This window comes from Astyanax mexicanus, chromosome 3 (assembly GCF_023375975.1).
Source record: "Astyanax mexicanus isolate ESR-SI-001 chromosome 3, AstMex3_surface, whole genome shotgun sequence".
In the NCBI taxonomy this organism is placed as follows: domain Eukaryota; kingdom Metazoa; phylum Chordata; class Actinopteri; order Characiformes; family Acestrorhamphidae; genus Astyanax; species Astyanax mexicanus.
Window position 1 is genome coordinate 162,501 of NC_064410.1, and position 20,000 is coordinate 182,500.

The window sequence follows — 20,000 nt, forward strand, 5'->3', positions numbered from 1 at the left end:
TTCCCAAATTACTTTATTACGCTGATACAACATTAAGTCATTAAACTACTATTCCCCAAATTCCAGATCCTGTATTAAATTAGAATTGATAGTGCACAATTAATGAGGGCTAATGAGGCTTCAGGATTGATAAATCAGCATTGATTATCTAAAGTAACGCTGCATAGTCGAACGCTAATGCAATATGCTAATGTAGCCGCAGCAGAGAGCGAGGCCTCGTACCGGAGGAGAGAGGTCTGGCACAGTGTGGTCGGCCGGGTTCACCAGGAGAGAGAAAGCCTCGCACAGGAAGTGTGCTAGCCTCAGATCATTTCTTATCTCATTACAGAGAAACTTACATAAATCCACAAAATGGAGAGAAAGGGCCACAGTGGGAATATTTGCACTTCTCCTCTCTCTTTCTCTCTGCATCCATCCCTCCATCCCTCTCTTCCCCTGCTCTTCACCCTCTCCCATTTACTGCAAAGTGACTTTAATCATCACTTTAGCCAAAACACATTAAAGCGGCGTGTCTGGCTAAAGGGAAAAATGTGTGCCCTTTGTGCCACATTGGATTTGCAGTAGTGATGCATAGCTGGTGCATTACTTTAGAGATTAAACAGGATACGCTGAATATCAATAGAGTGAGTCTGATGGATGACTGTCCTGCCCCACAATGAAGGGACGTCCAGTGGATGCCAACGGGTAGAGGGACGTACGCTGACCCCCAAGTGAAAACAATCCCACACAAATAAAACACACACATACAGACAGACACACAAACACCCCCTGATACACACAACCAATCAAACCAACATAAAAACATCACCTCCTGACAGCATGGACATTTACTTCTCCATCCTGTATTTGAGTTACAAAAAAACAACAACACCAACGCTATTTTTTGTTGTTCTGGAAGGATAACAGAGTTGTTTGCATACATTAAACCCAGGCCAGTGGACAACGTGAATCCCCCGAGCCGCCCGAGGGTGTCCGTTACTGCATCTGAATGAATGGATATGGATGTAAAGTGCTTGAGAGCTTTTGACCAGAAGGAGACAAGGATGATGGATAGAGAACAAACTGAAGGACAGAGAGGAGGAAAGAGAGAGAGAGAAGAGACAGCACTGGGTTTGAAGGGACATCATTACACTAATCCACAGCAGAGAAACACAAAGAGAGGCAGAAGGGATAGAGGGACGTTTGGGTGGGGGCTGGGGGACGGGTCTACTTCCAAAGTGACTGCACTGACACCATCAACTGTACGTCCTTAAAACGACGTTTGGCTCTCGGAGTGAAAGGAAATCACAGTCATATCAGTCCTGACCTGATCAGCACCCCCTCGCAAGGCTCTGTGGGTGAATTTAACTGGTTAGAGTCAGTGTCCTCCTCACCGGACAGACTTTACCCGGGGACCCAGCTCTGGCTGTTATGTGACTGCGGAGGTCCTGCGAACACCCCCATGCCCATTCCCAAGCCTATACCCATACTGACACCCTGTGAAAGTGAACCATCGTAGTTGTAGTCCAGTCCTTCTGTAGAGCCCATGAAGTCGTTGAGAAGAATAGACTCTACGTCACAGTCCAAACTGCTCTGATGGACTTCCATCTCCATCTCTGATTGCTGGAGTCGGTTCGGCGGCGGTTGGCGGTGACCGAGCTGGTGGCCACTGTGATAATCTGAACTCTGTGAGGGGTGTTGGTAGTACCCTTGCCAGGGTTCAGTCAGGCCCTGGTGGTGGTGAGCACCCGGGTAGGGTTGTTGTCGGGGTTGCGGTGCAGAAGCCAGGTGGCAGGGGTCCTGGGGCACATCCATGACGCCGGCAGGGTTAGGGGGCAGGGACGTGGATGGGAGTTGGGCACGAGGGCCGTAGAGACCGGAGGATTTGTGGTTGTAGGGTTGCAGCATGTCGCTGTTGACTCTGGGCGATAGGGATGACTGTCTCGAGCCACTGTGCTGCATATGGCTGTGCATGTGGTTTGCGTTCGGACTGGGTTCAAGCTTACGGTTGTGCTCGTGAGGTTGACCATAGTCATGTCCAGGGTGGTGTTTGGCTCCATGGTTGTAGTCGAGACTTGGGTGGTGTTTGCTGGAATTGTGATTGTGATGGAGGCTCGAGTTCTGCTCGTGGTTGCCCCCGTGGTCATTGTGATTTTGGCTGTGATTATGTCCGCGGTTCTGACTGTGGCCGTGAGGGTGTATGGCACTGTTGGACTGAGACATGAGTGAGTGGGGTGTCCCTCCCTGCCCCACCACCATGTCCTTCCCACAGTACTGCGGTCCACCAGCTAACAGACTCTCCAGAGCATTGTTCTCTGAGTAGGCTCTTAGGGAATGCTGGAAGCTGGTTGGCTTGTTTTCCTGGATGGTCTGCATGGGAGCATGGTGCCTCAGCATGCCCATCGAAGGCTGACCATAAGCAGTCCCACAGTAGGAGGTCTCCACTTTGGGTCCCGGGCCGTAATGATACCCGTTGCATTTGAGTTGTGGAGGCTGAGAAAAGCCCTCCTCTAAACTGATGGCTCCAGTAAGATCAGCCAGATGAGGGAGTTCTACAGATGGACAGTGTCCCCCGGTGCCCAGAGCAGGAGATCTGGTGCTAGTGGGACTTGGATAAAGGTGAGGGGAAGCTGAACACGACAGTCCTCCTTCTTCAGGCTCATCTGGTTCTGCTTCAGCCATGATGGGCGACAGGCAGCCGCTCAGGGTTGATGCAGAGGAGCTGGTTCTGGAGTGCAGGTCTGTCCAGGCGTCAAACTCGCTCCCTACCCCCATACCCCCCTTCCCCGCTGGGCTTCCATGCTCCGGAGATCCCTGTATCCCCGGCCCAGCTCCAAGTCCTCGGCCCACCCCCGCGGCTCTCTTCCGGCTGATCCGACCTCGGCTCTTTAAATACTTGGTGCCTCCGCTGTCCATGGAGGCGGCTCTCCGGCGAGGACCCTTTCCCATCTTCCCACCTTCTGGGTTCAGCATCCACCAGGAGCTCTTACCCGTTCCCTCGTTCTGCACCCGGATGAACCGAGTGTGCAGAGACAGGTTGTGGCGAATGGAGTTCTGTGGATAAAAGAACGGGTAAAGTGGGAGGGGAAGAGGACAAAAGCAGATTGTTAAAACCTTCATTGTGTAAAACAAGAAAATGAATGCATTACATGATTAGATATGATTTATATCTGGTAACTTCTTGTGACTCATATCTGGATTGAATCATTTTAAGTGATTTCATTTATACGTGGTAAACAAACCCATCTCTGAGTTTAAAGAGTCTCCTATGATGTAATAATGTATTTCAATTAAGAGTTTCCACAGTTTTAACTAAAACAAATCTTTTCCCAAGCTAAAACTCACAGCAAATCATCACTGTATATTCATCCATAACCCATAACTCAGCACTGATGCTCAAAAATCTCTCTCAGAACATCTCAGCAGAAGAATGAAGAGAAAATATGATGGCTATGAGGCTGCTGTGGTGAGAGAGGAGCAGCGTGGAGCAGAGTGAGCTGATCCAGGAGATCAATACACCAGCACTCCTGCTCACACACACACACACTGCACACACTGCACACACTCACTGACTCACACCACGCACTATTCACATTATACACAAACACACACACACACACACACCATACACACACACTGTACACAATACTCACTATACACACACACACACACACACTCCAACATGCCACAGTCTGCACATCAAACCGTCGCCAAGGTTACCCAAATGAATCACACGTGGCAACATGATCGCAGACGCCCCTATCGATCGCACGCCTTCAAATAGTAGAGGAAGCCAGAGAGAGAGAGAGATAGAGAGAGAGAGAGAGAGAGAAAGAGAAAGCAAGAGAGAAAGCGAGAGAGAGAGAGAGAGAGAGAGAAAGCGAGAGAGAGAGAGAGAGAGAGACAGAGAGAGAGAGAGAGAGAGAGAGAGAGAGAAAGAGAAAGCAAGAGAGAAAGCGAGAGAGAGAGAGAGAGAGAGAGAGAGAGAGAGAGAGCGAGCGATAGACAGAGGGAGAGAGAGCGAAAGAGAGAGAGAGAGAGAGAAGGCGTGATTCTGGCACACTAAATATGCTGGAAGAACACCAGAACAAAGAAAAGAGAAAAGAAGGGAGGGGGTCTGTTTTCGATGCCAAGAAAAAGCATATTTTGATCAGAAGGACAAATGTGGCTCTTCAGTTCTTGTATCTCGGCAATAAATGGCGATTTCAGAAAACTGAATAATTAATAAACATAGTTACATTCTGATCATTTCATAATAAAGAGCTTTTTGTCACAATTCCAAGACCTCATTCTGCTGATACTGCAGAACCACAGCGCTATAAAGACTTTATTTAAATATATAACAATATCTCTTTTTATTTTGCATGATACTGTGTCAAAGAAAAAATTGATGCAATTTTGAGAACATTTAGTGTAATAGTATAATAATAACATAATAGATTGGGATATGTATGTATGTATAGATAGATAGATAGATAGATCCCGCATCCCACATGATCTCCTTCACTCTCTGGTCTTCTCTGAATGTGGTATAGGATCTGTAATCCTGTAAGTTCATCAGTCTTGCACACTTACACACATGTAAACACACTTACACACTGTATCTAACTTCTTCAGCACATTAGAGTCTTCTGAACACGTACCCAGCTATGAACAGAACTGTCTCCCATAACTTTATGTTAATATTCCTGCATTAATAATATATTTATTTCAGACCGCTGCTGAAGTGGAAATCAGCATTACTCTGCTATTAACACACCTATCCTATCCTGCAGCACTTGTGGGAAACCACTGCTCAACCCACTGAGCAACAGCAGTGTAAAGCAGCTGCCCTTCTCACCCTAAACACTTAAAATCACATTATCAGAACTGAAGCTGTTCCTGCAGAACTGATTACATACTCTGTGTTAAAGTTCCTACAGAAGAGATTTAACCTACAGGATCTACATTACTGATAAACCGACATTACTTTAACAGTTTTCTGTTAAAAGTTATACAATATATTACGCCATGCACTCTCCAGCCTGCCTGTTAAACTAACCCAACTTATGGAGCGAGCAGTGTAAAGACTTTTAACACCACTAACTGGATTCCCCTCTCAAGAGTATGTCACCACTAACACACCACTTTCCAAACATCAGCAAATACAATACAAACCATATTTAACCATGACCAACATTTACAGCAGCAACAAAGGAAAAGCTACTTTAAAAAGCTTTAATGAGGTTAAATACAAAAACTAAAGTACATTTTATCTTAACAGACGAGATTCAGAACATTATAGAATCTGTGCATAATAAGACGGTACCAAGTTTACCTATAAAGGTAAATGAGGAATCCTGACCCATCAGTCTCTGAGTCTCTGACCATCGGAAGACTGGTGATCGGTATTGGCCCCAAAATCATTGATCTGTCCATATCTACCATACCATTAATAATAGAGTAAGAGTGAATAAAATGTTAATGGTTTTAAAGAACCTTATCGTCGTTATAAATGTATTTAGCACTTTTTATTTTCTAAATATTTACTCACATTCGTTCTTTATGCAACTAAAAGTGCTTCTTCTTCTTTATTTTCTAAAAGTGTAGAACGTTTCCATATTATTACTGGGTAAACAGATAATAATTATTAATATGTATCATCAAGCAACATTCTTGATTTTTTATGCTTTCAATTAACAACAGAAAACATTATTAACAAAAAATCTCTAATCATGTTCTAACAAACACAATTAGGTTAATCAAAATCAGAATCGTATGAAGATGCTGTTTTAAGACTGGCTATAGGCGTTTTCTGTAAACCACTGATATTCATTTTCCAATGTCATTAAAGCATCCTATAAAATCCAGACTGATATTATTATTGCATAATGAGCATTTTAATCACTGAGGAAATCATGCGTGTGATTTGTGCTGTACAGTCGGAGCACAGCCCCCACGAGCCGACAGAAACTATACTTTATTTTTGGGTCACCTTGTAGAAAAAGACCTTTAAGCTAAACAGTGTATCTGTGGGCGGAGTGTGTAGAAAATATAGTGCATAAATCAGAGACCAGTCCTAATTTAATTCCTTTACCACTGAAAAAACAGATTTATCTCTTAGAGAACTGCACTTTAATCTCAGCAACTAAATACATCTCTAGTGTTGAGTCTTCTTCTCACAGTAGTCCCAATTTCTCTGTAATATTTGAAAGAGCTGGTTTTACAGTGCGATGCAGGAGGAGGTGTTAAGTTTGGCACGTCGGTGAGCAAATCTGAGCAGATTCAGAAGCATCTTGAGCTCTGAGCTCTGAAACTGAGTAAATCAGTCACTTATCACTTCACACCCAAATCTCAATCATCTCACTCTCGCACTCATTCATCTCCTTTTCCCATCTGTTTATCACTCTGTTCTCACTCTCGACAATGCTCTCGCGCTTTTCTATTCACCTCTTTTCTAAACTCAGAAGAAAATCACACAGAAAGGAAAACAGGGTCACGGCTGCGCACGAGCGCGTCTGCCGGTCCGGCGTGATCCGCTCTTCCCCGCGGCGCCTCTTGTTTGTGATTGGTGAAAAACCATTACGGCTGATATTAGTGAATGGATATCAGGTACTCAGGTGAGGTGATTATCTGGAGGAGATGGAGCGCGGAGCTGGAGATCAGGCCGACGCCGGGCGGGTCTCGGTGAGCACGCCGCTCTTCAGCCGCCCCCCCGCCTCCCTCTCTCCCGCGCCGCCGGGCGCTGAAAAACCTGCCACTCTGACTCCGCTCCTTTTCAAAGAGGCAGAAATTGGATAAGCGAGGTGTATTTATGTTCTCTGGCCCCCCTCCAAGGAGCTCCTATTCTCTGCCAGCGGCTCCGCCAAATGACAGGAGCCCCCATGCTGGCGTAATGGCCCGGTGTTGTGCAGCCGCGGCGGGCGAGTGGCGACTTAATCAAAGCCAAATGGAGCGGCGGCATCGAGAGCGAGGCCACGAAAAAAACACAGAAAGATCCTCCCCGCGTCACGCGCTTCGAAAGCAGCGCCCTGACAGCCACGGTTGCCGCGGAGGGTAACCATGACGACTGCGTTAAACGGTATCGGGGAGGGGGAGTGGGAAAATAGGTGGGTTAGGAGGATTGAAAGAAGAGGCAGACGGTGTTTGATGCTGCAGGTAACTCCAAACAAGCTTTCATCTCCGACTGTCAGACGACTCACACCAACTCACGAGGGAGCTTCAATCATCGGTAGTCGCGGCGCCGCGGGAGCTGTCTCTGAGGACTGGTGATTAGCAAGTCAAGTATAAGCCGTATGACTCTCTCCGCCGCGACCGCCAGCCTGCAGAGCACCGCACCATCGGCGTCAAGCCGGCGGAACGCCCGCCAAATCCCCCACAACACGAGTCGACAAATGAGCTTGTTGTTCGAAACCTCGGAACCTCGTCGTGTTTCTCAGATGTGATTAAATTTGAACCCCGACGAGCCGGAAATCTACGCTTAGACACGGGCGAGCTCCTCGCGCCCGACTCCACCCTCTAATACTGCGGGAGACTGACGGGTGGAATATCTGACTGCGCCGCTGTGCTATTCAAAAACCCCAGATCTTCTTGTTATCCCTGTGTCTCAACTCAAACACTCAGAAATATATTTTTATACTACACACATATCCTCCTTCATTCCCCAGAGCCTGTAGAGCCAAACACAACAAACACAGCGCTAACGTTTAGCAGTAAATAGAAACGACAAATTTACAAATGGAATATAAAACACTAATATACTTACTATTTATGCATTGATGAACTACTGACAAAAATGCTTAAATAATACATCCTGCAGTAACTTTCAAAGATCAGTGACTGATTGGCCGAACCATCTCCTCCTTTCTATCTCACACACACTCAGCAAAATCCCCAGGGTTAAATTAACTCCTACAGAGTTCATTTGGGTCCAGCTGGATTTAAATGAATGTACTGTAGGTGCCAAAACAACACTGGTGAGTATTTGCACCCGCCAGCACTCACAATCATTAATTTATTGTGAGGAAACACGTACACACACATTCATATGACCACACGCACCCATCTATCCAGAGAAACCTGGCAATCATGCTTAATCCCACTCCAGTCTGGGTAATCCCAGCAAATCTGGGGCTAATCCTGGTTAAATCTGCCCGTTCCTCGCCTGGGTGTCACCCCTGAAACCACCCTAAAGCATCGGGGATTGTAGGGATCATATGCTGGCCAGGCTGGAGGTGAGCAGAAGGTAATGATGGTCATAATGATCAGCAGAAAGCTGCAGAATCAAGATCAGGGCTTCCAAATGTGTCTCTCACACACGATTACACTCCTCAAATAGAGTCTTTAATTTACAGTGGATTAAAAGAGGTGAGCTCTAAAGGTAGAGAACACAATGAAGCTTCAGGAAGTTTAGAACATAAAAGAATGAGTTAAAAATGATCATTTCATTACTAACCTCAGGTTTTATTAACTCTTTGCTGAAGGGAATTCAGTAGACTACAGCTCACTCAGACCTACTGTCTGGAATAGAATCATATCAGTACTGATAAAAGCAACCAATATGGAAAGTGACGGCTGTTGGAACAGATCTTTTAAAACCTGTCTGTCGGTTTGAGTCATTTGTTATAAACAGTTTATGTACAGGTGTCTTGAAACCTAAAAATATAAAGTACTATTATACCACAGTTAGTACCGACCCTGCAATGTGATTGGCTGAGAGGTATTCTATGAGTGCTGTTATCAGCCAGTAATGCACTGTAACCAAAGCTCTGCATGTATTACTCCGCCGCATACAGGTAACCTAGCAACGATGCAGCGCCAAACAGTGCAGCTACAAACAAACAGAGCAGCAATGGAACTATTTTAACTGGTGGAGTTTCTATAACCAAACAGATCCTATTTTCTCCTTCTCTTTAACTCTTTAAAATCTTTCAGTAAACAGTGATAATGGTATGATCACAATAATACACTCGAGGTTCGTACTATAACATGCAATATTGGCACTGCTGTGCTGATCTAGAGCCATTTAGTACCAATATTACATGTTATTGCATAAACCTCAAGTGTATTATTGCTTAAATAACATGAAACATTTACAGCTTTTCTAACCAACCAAGTTTATAACAACTTATATTATTGGAAGTACTGACATTGTTAAAAATGTTTCTTACATTCATCCTTTAGTAAACCAACTAATCTGAGTTTAATGTTAATCAGATCAGTGGAGCACAAGTTTATCAGCATTTTAACGGAACTTTGCAGCTTGTGAAGAAACCAGAATGTAGGCTAATAATGGAGGCTTACAGCTAGATGTGAACACATATCCCAGTAAACTCCACAGATTTTCAATTCTCCAGTGCTAAAGGGAAGTGATTGCATTGTGTAAGAGGTCTCTTATTGATGCCGGTATGTATTATGCATAGTTTTGCAGCGTGTGGCCGGATTGTTTCTGTATTCCAGTAAACGACTCCAGAAAAGCGCCGCTCTTCGCTCGCTGCTTAACATTTTAAGGAGTGCTCCAATTTACAGAAGACTCTCCTCGGAGCCTCTACTTTACATTCAGCTCTGCGTAGCGTTCCCGGGGTCCGGAGCGTTCTCCCGAGGCGATCTGGGGATTGTTCTACGGAGCTTTCTGAGGAGCTGCAGGACTGGAAAAGCTGTTTGCTGCACTCGACCATTATTTATTAATCCATTTCACACAGCCAGCAGTCATTATGCACCGCCCTGTCAATGCGTATCTCTCTCTGCCGCACATTTATTTGATAATAAGCACAAGTGGGGTAGGAGATAAAAGCGCTGACTGCGTTCATTGTGGAGGAAAAGAGAGAGAAAGAGAAAGAGAGAGAAAGAGAGAGAGAGAATGAGAGAAAGAGATCTCCCTCCTGCAGGCGGGCAGAGTTAAAATGAGAGCTGTGTGGGAAAAGGGGGCTCGTCTGCTAAAGCCTGTCTGGAGGCAATCGATGGAAACTAGCCAGCGCTAAAGATGCACTTCCTGTGAATGATGTCACGAGCAGCGCTTGTCTGTTTGAGGGTAAATAAAATACTTGCAGCCAGGCGGATTAATAGGGCCGGGGAAGAGGGAAGATGCGATGGCAGCGATTTGAAAGTGGCGTTTGGAAGCGAAGAGTGTGAATCACAAAAAGTGCTAAAGCATGAAAACACAAGTAGGTTAAATACGCAGTAACGCTAAAGCATGAGGCACAAACCCAGAACTCTCTTACACCTACACTTATATACCTCATCATCTCACTGCACTACAGTTTAGATCTGACCCCAAAAAAATCTGACTAGACCCGGACTGAGCCCGTGCACATTCTGCCTTGGCCCAACCCGATCCGTAAACTGTCATTATGAGCGCAAGCCTGATTTAAACGCCACATGGGAGAAATCTGTTCAGAATGATGTTAATTAACATTGCAACACTAAAGAAGCATAGGCCTATTATTTAATAAAAACATATATTAAGAACAGCAACCTTTTGTGATTTCTCTGATTGTGTGGACAATTCTAGCCAGCCACTGCCAGTCACCATCATTAATCACTTTCAACTACCACTGCTCTGTCCACTGTGGGTGGTTATGACTTCTATAATGCATGATGTAAAATAAATGCCTAAACAACTTTGGAAATTGAATGCCTAATCCATCTGGAACCCACCATTAGGCCTAGCGTTCAACCTCTCTCACAAGATAACACCACACAACTTATAACATATAGATGAGAGAACTGTCACTTTGATTCCTAAAAAAAATAGATGATTGGTTTTGTCTTTATGGTTATTTTAAAGTATGTTTTGGATCAATTTAAGATGAAAACTACTATCTCTTAAAAACTACTATTACTTCTATTAAATACAACCTCTAATTTTCACAGCTTAAATAAAGAAAAACAACCTCTACCACGAATTAAACTCAATACTTTTTTAACACTTCCTGATTACTTTGGTAGTGAATCTATTTCCTGGAGGCATTATCAGTGACAGAGCGTGCGTTGGTACATCTAACATTGAGAAAAAGGATTATGGTATCGTTAAATAAAACTCTGTAAACATTATTTTAAATGTTATATATCTTACAATACATGTCTATTTTTGCTATGAGTTATTTTAGATCCTCATCATCACAATCCTCTGCCTTTAGAGCCCATCTATTATTATAATACCCCTTATTATAATAAACCGAGGGAAACAGATGAAAATGTAAAGATTTGATAAGAGAACAGAAAATACAGATGATGATCAGCAGCAGAAGACCTTTCTCTGACCTTCACTCTCTGAGGAGCAGAACCACCCAGGAGAGACGAGTGGAGAGAGAGAGAGAGAGAGAGAGAGAGAGAGAGAGAGATGTGTGGAGAGAGAGAGACGAGTGGAGAGAGAGAGAGAGAGAGAGACGAATGGAGAGAGGGAGGAATAGAGGAGGCGTCTGAAGCTCCGGCCCGACCTGAGTGAGGTGTGGGGTCAGGCCGAGGAGGGCCGGCTCGGGTTCGGGCCCCTGAGGGCCTGGATGTGGTGCAGTGCAGCTGTGGGTCTCGGTCCCGGAGGACGGCTCTCTAATTGGAGCTGCTGACCGAGCCGAGCCGGGGGGAGGGAAGCGCCGGAGGAGGGGAGGGAGCCGGAGATGGACAGAGTCAGGAAAAGAGGAAGAGAGGAGGGGGAGAGGAGGTATAAAAATAGAACGGGCAGATTAAGGAGCATCTGAGAGCGGAGCAGGGGATCGGAAAATCCGCCTCGCCTGCCAGCGTGGCCCCCGAGGGCACCGCCACCAAAACCTCCACAGCCCAGAAACTGTCTGCCCAAAGCCTGGATCAACCCCCCCTCGTAACGCCCACGCCGAGGACCGGCCTGATATTCACTGCTGTCGCTGCTGCATCATCACTGCGTAACACTGCAAACCAAAACTCCAAGCTTTCCTGTTATTAATAACTAAACATTAATACTCTAAACTGATCTGGTGTGTGAGTGCACTCTGTCCTGGGTAAATGCTGTAGTGCTGGATGCAGTCCTCCAGGTGAACGGTGGTTTCCGGTTGAGAGTACGCTGTGTGTGATTGGCTGCCACTTCTCACTGGTATGTGGATGAGTTCTGAGTGTAAATGGTTGTGTGTAATGTATGTATAATTACTTTTTAATACTCATTTAAAGCTGTTTGATTAGTGGTAGAATGGTCCTCCTTTACATATGAGTCTTGGTTCCTCCTAAGTTTTTTACTGGAGGTTCTGTTATAAATGTTCAGTGTTTTCTGATTCATTAAAACCCTGATAAATCTCAGTGTCTGTGTTCCGTTTTCTTTACAGCCTCCAGACTAAACTAAATGAACTTCTTCAGAGCAGATCAACCAAACTCTAATAATAATAATCCACAGCCGTTCTGACCCACACTCATTTACTTTTTGTTTTGTTTTTTTATACTTCATTCATTCCTCTTCTTCTTCACTTCCATTCTTTTTTTCACACATGCCCAAGACATAGAGCTTCTGTTTCCCACCAACAACCAAATAAACTTCTTCTACTCATACAGGGCAGGAACTGAGCTGTATTCCACAGCCAAACTGACACATTTTCCATTTTCATACCTCGTTCCAAACACTTACATACTTACTCGTACGCAAACATCATACATACATTAAACATATTTACTGCTCTAGGTATTTTTCCTCTTTTAAAAAGTTTCTTTAGTCAGTGTTCTTCTCTGAACAGACAGTGACACCAAGTATCACTTGCCACAAAGTCATCATCTGTCCTAGACAGAGCATGCACAATTAATTAGTAAATCATTAATTAAGTCATGCTTGGATTCTCTCAGTTTGAAGGCGTGGAGTGAGCTGATCGCTTTAATCAACAGCAAACAGATGAGGAAGCGCACTCTCATGATTCTTAATTAAACCCAGGCTGGATTAATGCCTTTTATAATATACGTCCAGATTGGAATAATTTATTTATATTTGTTTTATTTTATTTTATTATAAAAAAATTCAGGGTACCGGGTGGCGCAGTTGACCAGGCGATAAAGCGAATGCCTTCAGTGCTCACGCTGTTCTTTATAATCACACACACACACAAAGATTCGCTCTGCCCCACACATGCACACACACACACACACACACACACACACATACACACACACTTGTGCTCCGTTAGCCTGGCACACAGGGCCCGCTCATTACAGCGATGCCAAGCTACCAGTTGCTAAGGAGACCTGTGGGAGAGGGAGGGATCCTGTTGCTATGGCAGCGAGCCTCTGCTTCCTGCCAACTGTCTTCCCCCATGAGACCTGACCGTAGTACGCCGAGAAACGGAGTGAGAGAAAGAAAGAAATACAGAGAGAAGAATGGAAGAGCAAGAGTGTGTTTGGGGGGGGGGGAGGTGGTGTGTGTGTGTGTGTATTGTAAGAGGGGGTTCTGGGTAAGAGATGTTGAAAGGGAAAGAGTTTATAAAGAAGGCTGCGAGGAGGGGAACGAAAGAACGAGGGAGGAGGAGGGGTGGCACACAAACCGAAAAAAGGAGAAAGAAAGGGAGGTAAAAAGCGAGAGAGCAGGCGCGAGAGAATGAGCTGTGAAAACTGACAGAGCGAAAGACGAATGAAAGAGTCTGAAGGACGGGGAACGCGAGGGAAGCACCTTTCAGGGCACCATTTTCTGCAGCCATTCCCACAGGGTGCCCGCCACGCCGCGCCACGCTGTGCCAGCCTGCCACTGACCCGACAAGATGGTGGCCCGCTGCCGACAAAGCCAACGCCGGCTCAGCACAAACTCCGCCCACAGACGCGCCACAGGTAGAGGAGTCCGGACTGAGGGCGTGACTCTGAGGGAGCTGTAAATACGTCTAAACAAGTAGATTTAAATGAAAAACAAGAAAAACCACAGGTATTAACTTTAGCTTTTACCAGACATCCTGTCCTGCAAAACCTCATTTCAGCGAGAGGTTATTTCAGGTCATTTTGGAGAATTTCTGTTGGTTCATTCATCAAGGAATATTGATATATTGTAAGAGTTTGTGTGTAGTAACTATGTAATAAACTAAAAATCGACAAAATCAGAGACATTGTTTTAATTGAATAGTTAATGATTTTCAGGCTCGAAAATCAAGGGTTTTGATTCAGATCCATTTGTTTTTACCTGGACTGATTACAATTATCTTCACCTCCTGCCCACCTACAGTGTGTTTTGGAATCATGAACTGTTGAATGATAATAGATGATGTAAAGGTTCTGTGTTGAGTAAATGCAGAGTCTATATTGAAATCTGTCTATGGTTTTGTGAACGTTTATATTTTGCAGTTTCACCATAAAGGTAGAAGTGAAAAGGTTGAAATATAATGATCAGTGGACCAATCAGAGTTGCTGCAGTTGTCTGTTTCACCATAACACACAATTACACTATGGGCTACAGTAAAGGCTACATATAGGGTACATGAAGGCTATGGCATATAAAATAGGGAACACAGCATAATCACACATCAGGCCACTGGATCTGAGACATGATATTAACATGTTAAATCGCATCATATGTACAGTATATTATTGTTTGTATAAAATGCAGCATAAGAACTACAAGCACTGCTTTCAACAAACTACATTAAATTAAAAGCAATGATCCAACTCAGCAGCACTGTTCCTCTGCAGATACAATATACCCCTACTGACACAACGACAGAGAGAGAGAGGAGGATGGCATTGATCAGGGCCGCATCAGGGAGGGTCAAATGAGGAGAAAGAGAGAGAGAAAGAGAGAGAGAGAGAGAGAGAGAGAGAGAGAGAGAACGAATTTGCCGTCTCAAGTGGGCTTTTAAGTAGGCTTTTTGGCTGCAGTCTGATCAGAATTGGTTCTGTCCTGTCGCTCTCTCTCTCTCTCTCTCTCTCTCTCTCTCTCTCTCTCTCTCTGATGCTCTTTAGTGGTTACAGTTCTTTTGACACGGCCGTTTAAAGGAGAGACGGGGAGGAGTTCTGACACACACTCCTCAATCTGCTCATCCTGATAAAGTGGACTTTTGGGGGGTGAGACAATGCTTTTCTCCTTTTCACACTAACTCACACACACTGTATACACACACAATACACACATACACACTCACACACCCATTTACATTTGTTTTAATACACTATTAGAACATAATGGACTATAATCACTACTGTTGATACAGGTATTCGTCCTAAAAATGTAGGAAAACCAGTACTCTCTCTCACTCTCTCACACACACACACACACACACACACACACACAGGCGTTTAGCAGTGTATGCTGTGACTGCTGTGGTCCTGTGGAGGATCTGTGTCTCTCTGAGCGTCTGTTTCTCATTCAGAGGGAATGTGGCGTCTGTCTCGTTCTCACAGTCTGGAGGAGAAAAGCTCATCTGCTTTTGGATTTTACTCTCAGAGACACACACACACACTTATTTACACCCAGGTTTAATTCAGGGTCAGAACACAGAACACTGCTACTCACATAGAGCTTCTTACTGCACCAAAGGTTTAGTTTTTCTTCTACTTTTTATTACATTTTCTCCCCAATTAACCCGCCCAATTACCCAACCCACTTATTAGGACTCTTCCCCCTATCACTAGTGATGCTCCAACACCAGGAGGGTGAAGAAGACCAGCACACGCCTCCTCCGACATATGTGAAGTCAGACTCCGCCTCTTTTTGAGCTGCTGCTGATGCTGTAGCATTGCCGAGTAGCATCACAGCGCTAACACTTGGAGGAAAGCACAGCCACTCGGTTCTGATACATCAGCTCACAGATGCAGTCTTGTGCTGATCCACATCACCCTAGGAGTGATCCAGTTCCTTTTGTTTTCACGCTATAGTTTAACGTCATCAACACATTTTGGTACATCCTGTTATCAAAATCTACATTAACTGCATCTTTTTACAGAGTCTGGAGCATTTTGCCAGCTCGGGTTTTTTACACTGTACTGCTGATTTTCTCCTGTAAAGGTAGTGAAACGAGTTCATATCTCCCTGTTACTGAATACTGAGAGTTTAGGGTTCATTTAGGGTCTTTCTGTTCTTGGCTCATTTCTCATTATCGCTCTCTCTCTCTCTCTCTCTCTCTCTCTCTCTCTCTCTCTCCATCTCTCTGTCTGTTCCTTTATTCTCATCTCTCATTCTCCTCTCCCTTTCTATCCCTCTTTTCCACCCACTCAATCCCTCCTCATCTCTCTCTTTCTTTCTCTCCCTTATTTTCTTTCTTCATCATCGTTCTCCCTCGTTCTCTCTGGTCTGCATTCAGACGGGGGGAGGAAGAGAAGGTAGGCCCACATTTCCTGGAACAAAGACAGCCCAATTAAGTCAGTTTGAGTTAAGGTCTGCAGACAGAGGGAGAGAGAGAGACAGACACAGAGAGAGAGAGAGAGAGAGAGAGAGAGAGAGAGAACGAGAGAGAGAGAACGAGAGAGAGAGAGGGAAAGATAAGAAGAGAGAGAGAGAGAGGGAGAGAGAGAGAAAACGAGGAAAAGCGAGAAGTATGGGGAGAAACTGATAGAAAGAGAAGCAAGAGGGAAGTCTAGCAAAAAGGGAGATGAGGAAGAGGAGAGGGAGAGGAGGAAGAGAAGAAGAGCGCGAGCGACTTTGTAGAGAGGCGACTGTGTTTTCTGCTCGATGGGAGACCTATGAAATATTAATAACTGCTCCAGCCAACCACTTCAGAGGCCCAGCTAAAACTTAGTGTCTAATGAGACACTGCTCATGAATTGCTAATGAAGATGCTGGAATGTGTGTATTTGGAGTGTATGTGTGTGTGTTGTGATGGGGGGAGGGGTCATTTGGGTGTGTGCGGGGGGGGGGGGGGGGGTTCAGAGGAATGTGAAGTCTTTGAGAACTTTATGGAGAACTTCATTTAAAAGAGGGGAAGAAAGTCAACACACAAAAACCCAGCGAGCCCCGCCCTCCAACTGATTAGCATGCAAACGCTGTACACATATGCAGCCACAGAACACACAGACACACACACAACACGTACACACACACTCACACACACACACACTGTACACGCACACATACACTCACGCACCGCAGGAGTATAATATCATATCATTATATACATTATCCTGCGTCCTGCTCACACTCACACAGCATGACCGCGCTCTTTATGGTGACATTCCTGATCCAGTGTACATACAGATATATACACTACACAGTATATACATATAAATATATACAGTACAGGCCAAAAGTTTGAACACACCTTCAAAAAAAGGTGAAATGACTGAAAAAAAAGAAAAAAAAACACACACACATATATATATATATATATATGTTCTAGTTTCAAAATAGCCACCGGTCCCACTTTATAATAAGTGTCCCTAAGTACTATGTAGTTACACGGTAACAATCCATGTAACTACAGTGTAACTACTAATGAAGTACACATTGTTACAGATTATCTACAGAGGAACAGGTTATGTAAGTACACGTGTGTACCAGGGTGAGTGTACTTACACATGTAATAGAGCAAATGTACTTACACATGTGTAACAACGTGTGTGTGTCAATCATCCCTAATTACATACTAGACAATAACTGTTGGATACGTTTATACTCAACTTACACACATTTTTACACGTGTTAGTACACTTACTCCATCACTTGTGTAAGTACACTCACCCTGGTACACATGTGTACTTACACAAGTTAAAATTAACCTTAATACACATGTGTAATTACATAACCTGTACCTGAAACTACATAGTATTTAGGGACACTTATTATAAAGTGGGACCTAGCCACCCTTTGCTCTGATTACTGCTTTACACACTCTTGGCATCATTCTCTAAATGTGCTTCAAGAGGTGGCCACCTGAAATGAAAAGTTTTCCAACAATCTTGAAGGAAGGAAGGAGTTCCCAGAGGTGTTTATTAGCACTGTTTGTGTACACTTGGTAAACCCCTTTTCCAAAACTGTATTGTACACAGTGCAAATTTACAACCTATGTCACTGTAGCTAACCTCCCGGAGAAAACTGATGAAAGTTTACAGCGACATTTCCTAAGGAATTCTAGCCGTCCTGCAGGCTCAGGGTGCATCAGTGTTGATGGATATAGGAAGAGATTGATTTCAGCTATTTTTTTTCAAACTGTGTGCAACCAAATATGAAGTTAAGAGTGCCAATAATTTAGTTTTTGGCGTTTTATTTGAAATTATATAAATTTGATCTTTTTTTGTCAATAATTATCTGGTAGAAATACTACTAAAGGGAACCAACACTTTCAACACTGACTGTAAATCTGGAGCAGATAAACATTAACATATCAGCACTGTGTCTAACAGCAGCTGTGGGTCAGAAGGGTAAAGCGACTGTTAGCATTGAGCTGAGGAGCAGTGGATCTGTGTTTTCTGGAATATTAGAGAATAATTTAGTATTTTATGATGAGTTGGGAGGTGATCATGTAACATCCTGACCTCACTAAAACTCAATCTATATCAGCTTCTACCGCCTGTCATTTACACACTCAAAATTCAAAATGTACACTTTGCAAAAATAATGACTGTGTTATTTTCTTTACATTTAAATCGGGGTCATTTTAATTTATTCTTGTTTGCATTGTTATATTAAAAAATTGACTGGGATTTCAAAATGTCAAAATACATATATGTATATACATACAGTAGATATATATACACATGCATGTGTATGTGTGTGTGTGTGTGTGTGTGTGTGTGTGTGTGTGTGTGTGTGTGTCAGCAACAGTCTTTACGCCTGAGTGGTGCTGTCAGTGAGCATCATTCAGCCGAGCTGCAGCGGGCGGAGAACATCATTAACACACAGAGAAAGAAAGAGAGAGAGAGAGAGAGAGAGAGAGAGAAAGAGAGAGAAAGAGAGAGAGAGAGAGACACTATAATATCCATATTGAGTGTGTGATCATACACAGGGTACACTCTGAGCACAGTCACACTATCACAGCCTCACTCCTTCACCACACCTTTCCCTTCATCCCTCCATCTTTAATTATTCATATATAATTATTCTATTTCAGTTACTACATGATTCCTTATGTGTTTTTTGTTATAGTCTGGAGCACTTCACTATTCAAAAATAAATAAATAAAAACATTAGATAAGGTGTGACCGAACGTATCGCTAATTCTGTGTTTTTTATATCAGTGTGTTTATTTACAAATATATATATATATATATATATATTATCTCTTCTTCACACTTGTAACATGACTCCATCTCTTTTCTCCTGTTGTTTCAGTTGATGAGGCTCTAAAGTCTCAGTCTGTTCTCACTGAGGAGTTCATCATATGATCATCATCAAACAGAATGAAGCTGCTGAGTCCAAATCTGAGGTAAAATAACAAATCTATAGAGACACTGACACAACCAATTAAAACACACAGAGAGAGAGAGAGAGAGAGAGAGAGAGAGAGAGAGAGAAAGGTGAGAGAAAATATATCAGAGAGAGAAGAATAAGGAGACCGAAAGAGAGAAAGATGAGAATGACTTAAAGAGAGAGATGCTGAAGAGAGAGAGCGTTTCCCTTCAGAGCTCAATTCAAACACTCAGAACGAGTGAAAAGAACAGATTCAGAGGATGACTGGAGAGAAAGAGAGAGAGAGAGAGAGAGAGAGAGAGAGATAGAGAGAGGGAGAGAGAGGTAGAGAGGGAGGTAGAGAGAAATACAGAAAGAGAGAGAGAGGTAGAGAGAGAGGAAGAGAGAGAGGGAGAAAGAGGTAGAGAGGGAGGGAGGTGTGTACAGGGTTATTTGAGGTGATGTGTGTCTCAGTCGTCACATGGGCAGAATACTAAACACAGTGAGGTTCTGCATCCTGACCCATTTTCATCAAAACTGACACACAAATACACCTCTCAGACCCCCCCCACACATACACACACTCACACACACACACACACATACACACACACATATATCACAGTATGATTCCCTCTATATGTTTCATAGTATTTATCACCACTCTGAAATGATCACAGGTGTGTTCTGATTAGAACAGAGTTTTGCCACAAAAGGGCATAAACTGGCTATATTACATATATATTATATATTTATTATGCTGAGAGATTGTGGAATGCTAAACATTTCTAAACAACGC

The 20,000-nt window shown here is 43.7% G+C and overlaps 1 protein-coding gene across 1 annotated transcript in view; it reads right to left on the minus strand.

The window, feature by feature from the left end:
* Positions 1 to 20,000, minus strand: part of foxo6b (forkhead box O6 b) — a 33,304-nt gene that overhangs the window by 2,416 nt on the left and 10,888 nt on the right. Inside the window, exon 2 of the mRNA XM_022665700.2 lies at positions 1 to 3,033. This exon is cut by the window's left edge and continues 2,416 nt beyond it. Within this exon, the coding sequence (XP_022521421.2) occupies positions 1,384 to 3,033 (1,650 nt within the window). The 3' untranslated portion in view covers positions 1 to 1,383. The remainder of the gene's footprint in view (positions 3,034 to 20,000) is intronic.